We start from the raw sequence: 14,059 nt of genomic DNA, 5'->3' as shown, positions 1-14,059 counted from the left end.
AAATTGTAACTCTTAACATAGATATTCAAGTTTTAAATCCCAGTGGAAGTGAAAAGTTAGTTGCTCAATCATGTCCAACTTGGCGACCCCATGGACTGTAGCCCGTCTGTCCATGGAATTCTCCAGGCAAGAATACTGGCGTGGGTTGCCATTCTCTCCTTTGGGCGATCTTCCTGACTCAGGGCTCGAACTCAGGTCTCCTGCATTAGAGGTGGATTCTTTACCATCTGAGCCACCAGGCAAGTCCTTTAAACGCTAGAGTAAGTATCAAGGCCTTAAAGCAGATAAAGCGGCAAGAGAGCAATAGGTAGACTAGAAGGCCTCTGGGTGGGTGAGGAAAAGGTGTCCCTCTGGTTGAATTGGGTGAATCTGGTCCCAATTCACCTCTATTAGGTGAATTAGAAAAAGACACTATAAGAGGGTGGGGAAACATGGACACATGACATCTATGCTGCCAGCTCTGTCCTCCAGGGGATGAAGCCCCTATCGGGACATGGGACTTGCCACAGGGGACTTGAATTGGACAGTACCCCAATTTAAAGAATCTGCCTGCCAATACAGGAAACGCAAAAGGCACGGGTCTGAGCCCTGGGTCGAGAAGATCCCCTGGAATAGGAAATGGCAATTCACTCCAGTATTCTTGCCTAGAAAATTCCATAGGCAGAGGAGTCTGGTGGGCTACAGTCCATGGGGTTACAAAGAGTTGAACACGGTGGAACGACTGAGCACACACACATGAGCATCTTTGTTCGTTGTTCAACTTCACATCTGCATTCAGTTTTCACAAGTTACACTGCAAGGAGCGGTCACCACTGTACAAAGAAAAGAGTGGCTTCTTTCCAGCAGACCCAGCCTCATGCCAGATATTTGTCACCTGCTTTGCTGGTTGTGTTTGTGTAAGTGCACAATGTGTGTGATGTTACATGCAGGTCTTTGGAGACCTTGTCCCCCAGGGAACTTCCCTTTGAGAATCTCTGAACAGACCTTTCTGTCCACCTCCAGGTATCTCTCTCCTCATTCCAAATTCAGTTTTTGAAACAGCTGGTTAACCTTGGTCCTCAAGGACCGTGCTTTACAGAGTGTATTAGAAAAATGGCTCAGGATTCCTTCTCTACTCCAAAGGCAAGATGTATGGCCTCCAAACATCCTAGAGAGATGGCTGAAATAACACTCACATCTTATACATGAAGTAAGTTGGTGGTCTTGTGAGGTCACACACACACACGTAAATTAAAATCTCATGGTCTCATAAGTTAGAAGCAGGTGGAAGTATTTCAGCTCCTTTCTCCCCAAGTCTTAATAGGTTTTCAGAATTAATTCAGAAAATTGGAGCCAAACAACAAAATAAAACTCCTTGGAAGGAACTGACATGGACGGTGGTCTCCTGACGAAGCGATCAGAATCCCTTTTGTGTCTGACTCCTTGGAGAAATATCTGTTCAAATAGATTTATTTTTCCCTTCAAGTCCAGATTTCAAAACGATTCTTTACCATGGAACCCAGGGACTTTTCTAAGGCTCTTTAGAGTCAGAATCAGCTGCCCACTGGCTGTCTAACCCTCTGAAGTCTTGACTTCTTGCACAAGGATAAGACACCTGCAGGAGATGCTAAGCACACTGAACTCCAGATTGAGGCCACGGGGGGACATTCGAGGACAATGACCTGAGCGGGTCTGGCCCTCTCCCTGGGGACAAGAGGGAGGGCTTGAGCCTCTTCCCAGGGAAGTCACCGGGGCGTGACTGCTATGAAGGACATCTGTCAAGGCATGCAGGAGACACTTAATATCACTGGCCCAGGTCCAAAGCGGGAAGACACGTTGTCAGATGGGCTGAACACCCGGCGCTCACGGCTTGTGAAGACAGGGGAGGGGAGGGAAAGCTTGGGCCTCAGAGAGCAAATGGTTAGGAGGGGGACGAGAGAAAATCTTTTCCTATGAACATGAAAACCACACAACTGGGCAAGACTCAGATGTACCCACTTCACTGAGAGGGCCTGGGAGCATCTCCCTGCTAACATGTTTCTTTCCTTCTTTAAAGTCAGATCCAAAATACAAAACACTTCCTCCAGGAAACTGTCCTGACTTCTCCTCCTTTATCTCATGCATCTTTAGCCTCTGTTACACATGATTGAGGTGGTTCTGCGTTGACTTATATTCACTGATTTGATCTTTCCTGATGGCTGTTTCACTATTGCATTTGGTTCAGTTCTGACCCTCAAAAGAAAATGAACTGCTTGAAGGCAAGGGATATTAGTTCCTATCTCCTGCCAGTGTACACTGAATGTGGACTTGTGCTCCATGAAGGACAGGCCCTCAAAAATGTCCTTGCACAAATGACTGTCCCCGACCCTGAAGCAGCCAAGTTTATAAAAGTTGCTTTCATTTTGCACTCTCCATTCTTATTACGAAGTTAGAAAAATCTTAATATAAACCTCCAAAACTAAATATTCAGAAGATATTTCTTCAAATGACATGTTTATATTGAAATTTACACAGACATAATCCTCCACACAAGCCACTCTAGCATCTGGCTCCCGATACTGGGTCCAGGGCTCTGCTGCTTCTTCAGAGTTGGAAAGGTTTTCCATTTCTCTCAGGAGGAAGGTCTAAGGAGAAGTTGAGGCCTGATTCTGTGATTTCTCTGCATCAGGGTGTGGTATAATGCTGGCTTTTGGCGTAAGGACCACAGATTTAGTTGGGGCATCCTACAATCTCCTGATTATCTTTAGCAGAGAGATGGCAACAAATGTTTTAGGAGAGCATTGTGTAAGTGAAACTGTGTAAAGTGTGGGTGGGTCTACAGATAAGGAGATGGATAAATGTACTAATATACATGTGGGGTTTTATTTTGTTTTCAGAGAAACCTGGGAAAAACATGCCTGGCCACCAACCAAATAAATCACCACAGCACAATATGCAGACCAGTATTTAGAGGAGGAGGTGAAAACCCTCCAATGGAAAGAGTTTTGCCACCGGTAAGCCCAAGCCTCTGGCTTCACATCCTTTAATCCACACTGGCTTTCTAGGGCCACCCCCAGGCAGGAATGACCCACTTGCTCTTCCTGACCACAGTGGCATGAGGGGCTCAGCCTGCTGGCTTCTCTTCGAGGTGGACCCCAGCACCCACTTTATCCTTAAGGACATGTCCATACCAAGACTGGCTACAGAGTAGATAAAAGTACCCTGAGCTCTCTTCCTGGTTCATGTCTAACATAACAACGCTAGTCCTGCTAGTCATGGGCAGACAGACAGTAGAAAGGTACGGGGCAGAGGGAATCACAAAGCTTCAGAAATTCTACAAGGATGTAGCAGCATGAGGTCTGAGGCCAGACCAACGCTGGTTTGAATCTCAGCTGGGTTCGCTCACTTGTCAGCTGTGTGACTCCTGTAAATTCAATAAACCTACTGAAGGCTCGATGATTTCATCCATGCAGTGGGGATGGGACAGGGATGGTGATGAACAAGCACTTCTGGAGGACTTACCAGGGCCAGGCCCTGTGCTGTCTGTATGTTCTTCTTTTCTTTAATCCCTTAACATCTCTAGATTGCTGGGAAAATGAAATTCAACCCCATTTTGTATTTATAGCATCAAGAGCAGCACTTGAAATTAATAAGTGCTCAATACATGTCCTTTGGAGAAAAAAAGATTTCCAGCAGAGTGTCATGGTCTTAGACCTGATTCCCTTACTGAATGATCACTGAGGCTGCTCCTTCAACGGCCCTCCTGCCAGCACCTCTGGTGTAAGTGAATCTGAATCGATGGTCCAGGTAGGAAGCTTATCATGATCATTCCCTTCTCTGAGCTCCATAAAACTTGCATAGCTTCTAAAACTTACATAGCAAAAATATAACCTATTTTATCCCCAGATAGATTATATAAACTCATTAGCAGGGCATCCCACATTCTTCAAAACACAGCACACATACAAAAGGGTTAATAGGTAAGCCTTCTTCTAGCCAAACACTTCTAGGAGTCCAGTGGAGGACACCTAACAATCTTTTTGGCCTCCTTCAAGGTCATTCACAATTTTCCCCTGTACAGGCTCTGCTGGGTAGTCCCTAGGCCTGAATGGATCAGTATCAGGATACCCCTGTGATCCGTTCTCGGTATTTCTGCAGTTTTCCCACAGTATTCAGCACAGCGCCAGGCACATAGTGCCCACTGATCACATATACTGCTTTGACCGACTTCAAGCAACATGAAGGTAAGCAAAAGTATTCCCACACATTCACCAGGCGTACCTTGGATAGTTCGTGCAATACTGGGTATAAATGTGGAACTCTTCACTCTGCAAGGAAACAAGAGAGATGTAATAGGCTAAAAAAAAAAAAAGAGTAGAGCCATGAACATTCAATGAAAAACAAAAGATATATCATTCATCCTTTAAAGGGTGTTGTTTTAAAAGTTGTTTCTCTAACCATCTTGGCCTGTCTTCTGAGTCCCTGTGGCAATCCATTCGTGCCATTTTAACTACCTTCGTTTATACCTAGAATCCACATGCACTTGGACTCATTTGAGATCATTAAATACTTATTGAGCATCTGCTATGTTAGATGAATCTGAAGGCAAATAGGAAGAGGAAGATAACAGGGTTTTTGTTCCTAGGTGTTCATGGTCCTCTGGGGCATTTGCAGGGTGAGAGAGAAATATAAGCAGATAATTTAAATATTATGTGGTCAGAACATGTTGGAAGTATGTGCAAGAGAATACTTTCAAGCCCTGTGTGTGCAGCTTCCTCCGTCCATGGTCTCTCCCACCTTTTTCACTGGACAGCCATTAGGCACCTTTTGACATTGAACTGAGGCTTTATTTCCTCTCAGGGGACTTTCTTGAGTTCTTGGACTGAGCCAATTGCTCCTACTTTAGGGTCCCACAACACTCAGTACCAACTTATCTTACAGCATTTGCCAAATGAGCATGACATTTTTTGTGCATCTGTCTGCCACTCTACACCGTGAGTTCCTGCAGGAGAGGGGCCATAGAGTGCTTGCCTGGCACATAATGTTTTTTGAACTAATGAATGCCCCTCTCTCCTATGAAGCTGAAAATTATTTGAGAGCAGGATCCAAGTCTACTCATCTGTACATCTAGCACAGCAGCAATGCCTCAAATGCATTAAATGTTTGGCTAACTAATGGGGGCTTCTTGCCTTTTGCTATGGTTCCCTTATCAACAAATTGATTCCAGGTTCCCTCATCAACAAATTCTAGACATAATATCATTTCACTTACTTGTAAATACTTTAGTTTATATCTTTAACATGAGGACTTTAAAAGGAAACATCACCACAATGCTATTATCATCTTTAAATAATTCCATGGGAAGGACTGGGAGGTTGGGATTAGCAGATGCAATCTATTATACATATAGGATGGATGAACAGCAATATATATAGTAGTATATATCTACTGTATAGCATAGGGGATTATATTCAGTATCCTGTGATGAACCATAATGGAAAAGAACATGGAAAGAAATATATATATATGTATAAAAAAACTGAGTCACTTTGCCATATAGCAGAAATTAAAGACATTATAAACCAACTTTACTTCAATAAAATGTAAATAAATAATTCCATAATATCACGAGGGTTCATTATCACTATTCCTATTTTTTCTTTTCTTTTTAAAAATTATAGTTTGCTGTTTGTTCTGTATTCCAAACAACATCCACACACAGCAACTTGATATTGATATCTAAGTCCCTTCTAATCTATAAATTCCCCCTTATTTCCCCCTGCAATTAAGTTGAAGGAGCCAGATGATTTGTCCTGTGGTCTTCTGCAGTCTCAGTTTTGCTGATCACGTCCCTAAGGCTTTCTTTACTATGTTCCTCTGTCTTCCACGCTCCTTGTGGTTTAGAAGAGGCTTGACTGGATTTAGGTTCCATAATTTGGCCCAAGTACATCATAGACTGGACTGTGCTTAAATTGAGAGGCATAGGAGCTGGTTGTTTCTTTCTATGATGTTAATAATCATTGGTAATTACTGCTTAGGCCTTTTAATTCATGAAGGGCTGCAAAATGGTGATATTTCCAATTCTACTATTCTTTCTTCATTTATTAGCCAGATTTTTTTCCAGGAAAGGAACTGCCTTAGATTAGTTACCCTGCAGTTTGTGGTTTGTATGGGAAAGACAGGATAAATAAATGCTTGATTCCTTTCCTTAATTTTCAAAATAATGCATCGGCGCTCTAACATCCTGAAAGGACTTGAGTTTTTTAACATCACTGTGGATTTCATGAATATAAACATATTTCATGACTTTCAGTTGTCTTTAGTTAGCTATCTTTTTATTGATGCTCAAACGATCCCATCTTTGGCCAACAGGAGCCTCTTCTTGAGTATCTGTGACCTGACTTACAGCCTCCAGTAGCTCCTTGCTTTCTGGGGTGACAAGATGTTTCAGATCCTCTTGCACATTTCCCTCCCACACTTGTTCTCCATGGAGCCCGGATTCCTTCACGTAGGCAACAGTATGTGGAAACCACAATCTGAGCATTAGCGATGCTCTTGCTACCAGGTTAATTATTATTTCTAGGCCTTCTCAGTGGACAGAGCTAGAAATATGGTGTTTCTAAAGCTAAAACACATGCTTACTGCGGCTGCTGCTGCTAAGTCACTTCAGTTGTGTCTGACTCTGTGCGACCCCATAGACGGCAGCCCACCAGGCTCCCCTGTCCCTGGGATTCTCCAGGCAAGAATACTGGAGTGGGTTGTCATTGCCTTTTCCAAAAACACATGCTTAGTTCATGCTAATTCTTGCAATTCAGATTTTCCAGGCAAGAGTACTGGCTGCTGCTGTTGCTGCTGCTGCTGCTAAGTCACGTCAGTCGTGTCCGACTCTATGCGACCCCATAGATGGTGGCCCACCAGGCTCCCGTCCCTGGGATTCTCCAGGCAAGCATACTGGAGTGGGTTGCCATTTCCTTCTCCAGTGCAGGAAAGTGAAAAGTGAAAGTGAAGTTGTTCAGTTGTGTCCGACTCTTCGCGACCCCATGGACTGTAGCCCACCAGGCTCCTCCATCCATGGGATTTTCCAGGCAAGAGTACTGGAGTGGGGTGCCATTGCCTTTTCCAAAAACACATGCTTAGTTCATGCTAATTCTTGCAATTCAGATTCAGGACTAGAGTGTTTCTAATTAGCCTCATTCTTAATCTGTATTTTCTTTCTCTTGCCAATTCCAGTTCTCAATGACACAGCTGTGAATATTCATTTGCTTTATCCCACAATACATACAATTTTGGAATAACAATACTGAAACCTTCATATATGATATAATTACTGAAAACGGTTAAGGATGTATTTGCTGTATTTTGCCCATAGCATATTTTTTAATTGATTGACATTTCCTCTGCCTGGTCAGGCTACAAACTGGATTCACAGTTAGGTTCATTGTTTCAATCTGCTTTCATTTTTTGAAGGCTGTTTTAAACTTTAACTTTGTCTTATAATTATGTAAAATAAATACGTGGTTTCAAAGTCAACTCTCCAAAGAAATGCACAATTAGAGAAGTCTGGCTTCTATGCTTTCTCATTCTAGTCCATTCCCTGTCTTTCCCCTCAGGAACCAACTTCTAATCTTACAGTTTATCTTTTTAAATTTTTTTTAAACATACACATTGAAATATAAGTATAACCTTCCCCATTTCTAGATAAATAAAAGCGAGTTATGTCAGTGATTCTCAAACTTGAGCATTAGAATTACCTTGAGGGCTTATTAAAACACAGATTATTGTGTTGCACCCTCCAGAGTTTCTGATTTGGTAGGTCTGGGTAGGGCCTGAGAATCTGCTTTCTAACAAGTTCCTATATGATGTGGTCCAGAGACCACACTCTGAGAACCACAGTGCTAGACTCCCCACCCCATCCCCTTTCTAGGAGTATATAGCAATATTCTTCATTTGCTTTTACTGCTTTGTACTACTTTATTATGTGGATATGCCACAGTTTATTCAACCAGGTTTTGTTCATGAACATTTGGGCTGTTTCCATGTATTGCATATTTCTATAGGTGGCTCAGCAGTAAAGAATCCGCCTGCCAATGCAGGAGATGCAGGTTTGACCCTGGGTCAGGAAGGTCGCCTGGAGAAGGCAATGGCGACCCACTCCAGTATTCTTGCCTGAAAAATCCCATTGACAGAGCAGCCTGGTGGGCTACATCCATGGGGTCGCAAAGAGTGAGACACAATTGAGCACACACACATGCAGGCGTGTACCTTATATAGATTTATAAATTGTAACAATTAGTACTATAAAGTAAAACATCACCTTTGTTGAGATTTTGTCACTATATCTTTAGAACAGATTTCTGGAAGTAGGATTGCTGGAATGAAGGGTGAATTCAGATGTACTTTTTCTAGACATAGCCAAATTCCCCTCCACAGGGTCTACTTTGTTTTCCCACAATTAAAGGAGTGTCTGTTTCCCCATGGCCTTGCCAACATAGTATGCTGCCAAAGTTTTAAGCATAATATTAAAAAAAGACTAAGTTGCCAAATTCTAAAAATCAGAAGATAAAAATTTTTTTATTTCTGGCTTCTCTTAAAAAAGTATTAGATCCACAGGCCCTAGGCCTACAGTTTCACCTAACACTTCTGTCCCCAAGACACAAGTACCTTGACGCTCTGGCCTCTGCCTGGGCCTGTTCACGCGCTGTGTTCATCAGCTTAGCTCCTGAAGGCACTGGAGTGTTCCACTTTCCCCAGGATAAGGCAGGCACAGTGCCTTGCCCAAGGTCTTCCAGGAAATGAACATCAGACTGGAGTGTCCCCCTCTCTTTCTATCCTTTGGTCTGGGATTGAGCTGTATTCCCCCGCCATGGATGCACAGAGTGCGGAGTCTTAACCACTGGGCCACCAGGGAAGTCCCTGGAGCCCTTCTCTGGGTGTACTCACACTCTCACACTTTCTTGCTTTGTTCCTGCCTCCTGCCGCACTCAGTATGGGGTTGAACAGCTATTTGGCTGATTTCCTTAAACTTAGCATCATATGAAATACCAAACACAATGGCCTCAATAGAAACATTCTAAATTACATCATCTACATGAGCTACCCTAAAAGCACCTCAAGGCTTCTCTGCACAACTGAGTTTTGGGGCATTCTGTGACATCATGGCTCTGCTTCTGTCTTAAATTAGGCAGTTTCAATTTAAATCACTTATATATTCTTAATATAGAACCAAATGCATATTTGATCTTGAATTTATAAGCCCTGTGGACAGTTAAATAATGGCTTTACACAAAAGTCAATAACTCCTACTTAGTTAATCCCTGAATAACTATTTCTTATGATATATGCACTCAAATCCTTTTCAGAAGTATTTAGGGAGAAAGAAGGCAATGAGAGAAAATTATATAAAACCAGATATCTTTTTCTGGTTGTTTAACACTTTCAAGTTGCAATTAGTGATGATGTCAAAATAAGACATTTAATTATGAAAGAACCAAAATATAGCCATCACGGCCAACTGAACACAAAGGGTGTTTGAACATTTCCTGAATGAATAATCAGAGAATAGAAATCTGTATGACTTTAGGGTTTCTTCTGCCATAATGTTAATGTCTCCCCACTCCATCTTTCTCCCTCCCTCTACTTTTCACACACACACACACACACACACACACACACACACACACTCACTCACTGATGACTGAGCAGTTTTCACAGGACACTACTGAGAAAGGCTTACTCTGTAAGGAGACACTGATTCGTGTGTGTGCATGATAAGTCATTCAGGCATGTCTGACTCTTTGTGACCCTATGGACTATATAGCCCACCGGGCTCCTCTGTCCATGGGATTCTGCAGGCAAGAATACTGGAGTGGGTTGCCATACCCTCCTCCAGGGGATCTCCCGGACCTAGGGGTCGAACCTGTGTCTCTTATGTCTCCTGCATTGGTAGGGGGTTCTTTATCCCTAGCGCCATTCGGGAAGCCCACGACACTGACTTGAATAGACTCCAATCATACCTATTATCTGATACCAGCAGTTTCCTGAGGATAATTTAAACAAGTGGCTCGTGTGTATGTGTGTGTGTGTATGTGTGCATATGTGTGTGTGTGCATGTGTGTGTGCACACACACAGGCCTGGGCACTGAAAGGAGACAGGCTCCAATGAGGAGGGGGCCACGCATCAGGTGAAAGGAGGCGGTTAAGGGAAGTTGGGCCTCCGAAGACAAACTTCCCTCCTAAATGTCACCCAGGGTCAGCCTGGCTGACAGTCAAGCTAAGTGACGGAAATGAGAGTGGAGGTGAAGGCAGGAAACCGCGGAAACCCGTTCCAGGTGTTTCCAGAGCCCTAAGAGCAGGCGAGCGCTTGGTGGGCGAGAGCCCGGCCTGCCTGGCGGGGACTTCCACCCCTCCTGAGAGTGGCTTCTGCAGCGCTTTGTTGTTCTTTTCTGGGCAGCAGGTAAGAAGGGCTGTGTTCTCCTCTTGTCGGGAGGGATTTCTGTCGCCTAGCCATACACAAAAGCAAGGTCAAAGTTGACTCTCCATGTAAGCCCCAGTGACTCAGATAAAAGCAGACGGCAACCGCCAGCTTCACCTCTTTCATTAACGGCCCTTCAATTAAAGCAATTTTCCACTCCTCCCCAGAGGTGAGCAGCTGCTTATGTTTCACAAAGTGTAACATCTTCTAAATTTCAGGGTGCTGAGTGAGAAGCAGGCTGTGCCAGACCCACACACACCCCCTCACTATTCCCTGCTCACACACAGGAGTGTGGAGTGCTGCAATCAGTCTTCCAATTAAACTTGGCAATATCGCAACAAGAAATCAGATTTGGGAGTTGGCAACCTGGCGCATAAACAAACTTTTATGTGAATAATTGAGCCAGAGCTAAGCATATGCTGGACCGTCTTTAATCAACTTGTGATTACAGTTACCAGAAAAGCCCCGATGTTTCCGAAAGCTTCTTGTTGTTTATTCACTGTGGTTATTCTAACACAGTTTCTTTGATATACTCAGCGTTATCTTTTGCCCATTTCTCCCTCTTTCATTTTCCTTCTCTTTTCCAAATTCTTACCCTTCACTGTGACACAGGCCACTTGTGAGAAGAATTGTGTGTGTAAGCGTGTATGCACAAACATTTTGTATGTTAACACATACACTGCCACCCACAAAGTCAGGAGTGTTTTATATATAAGTCCATCAATGGCCTTTAAGGAGCCCCACTTGAGTAGAACCAAGAGTGTTATGTTTGGATTCAAAACCACTGGATCATCAGAAATAACCTTGTGGAATAACCCCGGAACCCGGTCAGGCTGGGAGGACCTCTCCAAGCTCACACTGGCCTCCGAGACTCTAAATGAGGTGCTAACTCTCAGTTGACCCAAAAGTGCCATCATGAACTTTGCATCAACCTTTGTACATTTGAAACCACAACTGTAAAAATCACATGAAGTTTTGCTGGAAAAACAATTTCTGCTAGAGGTTTTCCAAACAAAAGCTGCTGAATTTTTAGAGAAATGTAAGACAAGATTCTATTTACAGTAGGACATCAAGAAAGTAATGTTGTAAAGGATTCCCTTATATGTTTCAGAATTCTCTTACCTGGGTACAGAATATAAACTGACTGTCATTTAAGCTCTAAAATTCAAATCCTCTCCTTGCATTTTTTCTAAGCCATCAGTGAGACTTAAGAAAAAAGTAGGAGAATTAAAGGGCATATTTAAGAGGCAGGAGATAATTCTGGTCTGTTTCTCCACTAAATGAGTAAGCTAGTGCCATATATATGTATATGTATGTTTATCTATATATATCTAACTATGTATACATACATATGTATATGGCAGTATATTAAATATATATATTTATATATATATGTAAAGTATTTCTATTCTTACAGATTTTTATAACTGATCTAGTCATATTTTATATGTACATATTTTTCTAACATTCTTCTATTCTGGACTCTCCTCTTCCCAAGTTTAAAGTCTTTCTTAGGACAGATATGTAGCATCACTTATTTATTACACAATTTCTAAAACAACTGCTAAGTTATTGGGTTTCCCAGGTGGCTCTAGTGGTAAAGAACCCGCCTGCCAATGCAGGAGACGTAAGAGATGTGGGTTCCATCCCTGGCTCGGGAAGATCCTCTAGAGAAGGGAATGGAAATCCACTCCAGTATTCTTGCCTGGAGAAACCCATGGACAGAAGAGCCTGGGGGCCTACGGTCCACGGGACTGCAAAGAGTTGGACACAACTGAAGTGACTACACAATTACACACACAACTTACTGGGAACTGAATTTTTTTTCCCCTGGCTAGTGGGAAGAAAAAACCCTCAGAGTGAGACAGATTAGTGGTGAACTTCATCCAGTATGGAACACATCGGTCATCTTAACTTTACAATGAAAACAGTGTGTCTCTGTCTCTGTCTTGGTTGGCTCAGAGAGATGAACCCTGCTTACCTTGGACACAAAGCACTCTGCTATGGCCACAGGATCATTTTCACAGTTTTCCAACTCTTGCAGAAGTTCACTAAAAAAAAAAAAGGAAAAAAAAAAGAACGTATTAGGCTGTGGTCTGAGGGTTGAGGATATTTTAAATAACTTAGAAGTTTAAACATTTACATGGCATATAAGGAACCATTTAATTGGATATCTGAGGTCTTATCATTACATCCAAGGCTTAGATAAGTGGCTTGCCTGAGGTCATGGAGGACCAGAGGGGTAAACATAGGTCTGACCTGCAACTTCCCACCCAGAGATAGGTCCTACTCAACATTTCAGTCTGCCTGACATTTGTTAAAATCTGCACACATGTTCACACACACTTACTTATTCATCTCATAGCTTTCCAGGTACCAGACAGCATACAAAGCACTAAGAACAAATACACCAATGAGCCAAGTGAGATTATGGTCTCTTGGAGCTTGGAATCCACTGAAGAGTCAGACATGCAGTGAAAAATCACACTGATAAACAGAAAATTATAAACAGAGATAGTGCTCTAAAGGAAAATATGCCAGGGGAGGAAATCTCTTTCCTCAGATGAAAATCTATATTATTTATTTTTAATGATTCATTAAGTAACTAACTGAATGACTAGTTTTCTGTGAGTATGGTTTCAGTGTGTCTGTCCTCTGATGCCCTCAATGAAACTAAGCCATGCCTGTGGGGCCACCCAAGACGGGCAGGTCATGGTGAAGAGTCTGACAGAATGTGGTCCACTGGAGAAGGGAATGGCAAACAACTTCAGTATTCTTGTTTTGAGAACCCCATGAACAGTATGAAAAGGCAAAATGATGGGATACTGAAAGAGGAACTCTCCAGGTCAGTAGGTGCCCAATATGCTACTGGAGATCAGTGGAGAAATAACTCCAGAAAGAATGAAGGGATGGAGCCAAAGCAAAAACAATACCCAGTTGTGGATGTGACTGGTGATAGAAGCAAGGTCTGATGCTGTAAAGAGCAATATTGCATAGGAACCTGGAATGTCAGGTCCATGAATCAAGGCAAATTGGAAGTGGTCAAACAGGAGATGACGAGAGTGGATGTCGACATTCTAGGAATCAGCGAACTCAAATGGACTGGAATGGGTGAATTTAACTCAGATGACCATTATATCTACTACTGCGGGCAGGAATCCCTCAGAAGAAATGGAGTAGCCATCATGGTCAACAAAAGAGTTTGAAATGCAGTACTTGGATGCAATCTCAAAAACGACAGAATGATCTCCGTTTGTTTCCAACGCAAACCATTCAATATCACAGTAATCCAAGTCTATGCCCCAACCAGTAACGCTGAAGAAGCTGAAGTTGAACGGTTCTATGAAGACCTACAAGACCTTTTAGAACTAACACCCCAAAAAGATGTCCTTTTCATTATAGGGGACTAGAATGCAAAAGTAGGAAGTCAAGAAACACCTGGAGTAACAGGCAAATTTGGCCTTGGAATATGAAATGAAGCAGGGCAAAGACTAATAGAGTTTTGCCAAGAAAATGCACTGGTCACAGCAAACACCCTCTTCCAACAACACAAGAGAAGACTCTACATATGGACATTACCAGATGGTCAACACCGAAATCAGACTGATTACATTCTTTGCAGCCAAAGAT

The 14,059-nt window shown here is 42.7% G+C and overlaps 1 protein-coding gene across 4 annotated transcripts in view; it reads right to left on the bottom strand.

Moving 5' to 3' along the window:
* Positions 1-14,059, bottom strand: part of PLEKHG1 (pleckstrin homology domain containing, family G (with RhoGef domain) member 1) — a 250,271-nt gene that overhangs the window by 43,329 nt on the left and 192,883 nt on the right. For all 4 annotated transcript variants that reach the window (XM_010840819.1, XM_010840818.1, XM_010840820.1 and 1 more), the window contains 2 exons: positions 12,411-12,480; positions 4,240-4,286 (listed from right to left, as the gene is read on the bottom strand). In XM_010840819.1, the coding sequence (XP_010839121.1) occupies positions 4,240-4,286; positions 12,411-12,480 (117 nt within the window). The remainder of the gene's footprint in view (positions 1-4,239; positions 4,287-12,410; positions 12,481-14,059) is intronic.

This window comes from Bison bison, unplaced genomic scaffold, assembly GCF_000754665.1.
Source record: "Bison bison bison isolate TAMUID 2011002044 unplaced genomic scaffold, Bison_UMD1.0 scf7180017864148, whole genome shotgun sequence".
Lineage (NCBI taxonomy): Eukaryota > Metazoa > Chordata > Mammalia > Artiodactyla > Bovidae > Bison > Bison bison.
The sequence above is the reverse complement of the archived record's forward strand: the minus strand, read 5'-3'. Positions and strand labels throughout refer to the sequence as shown.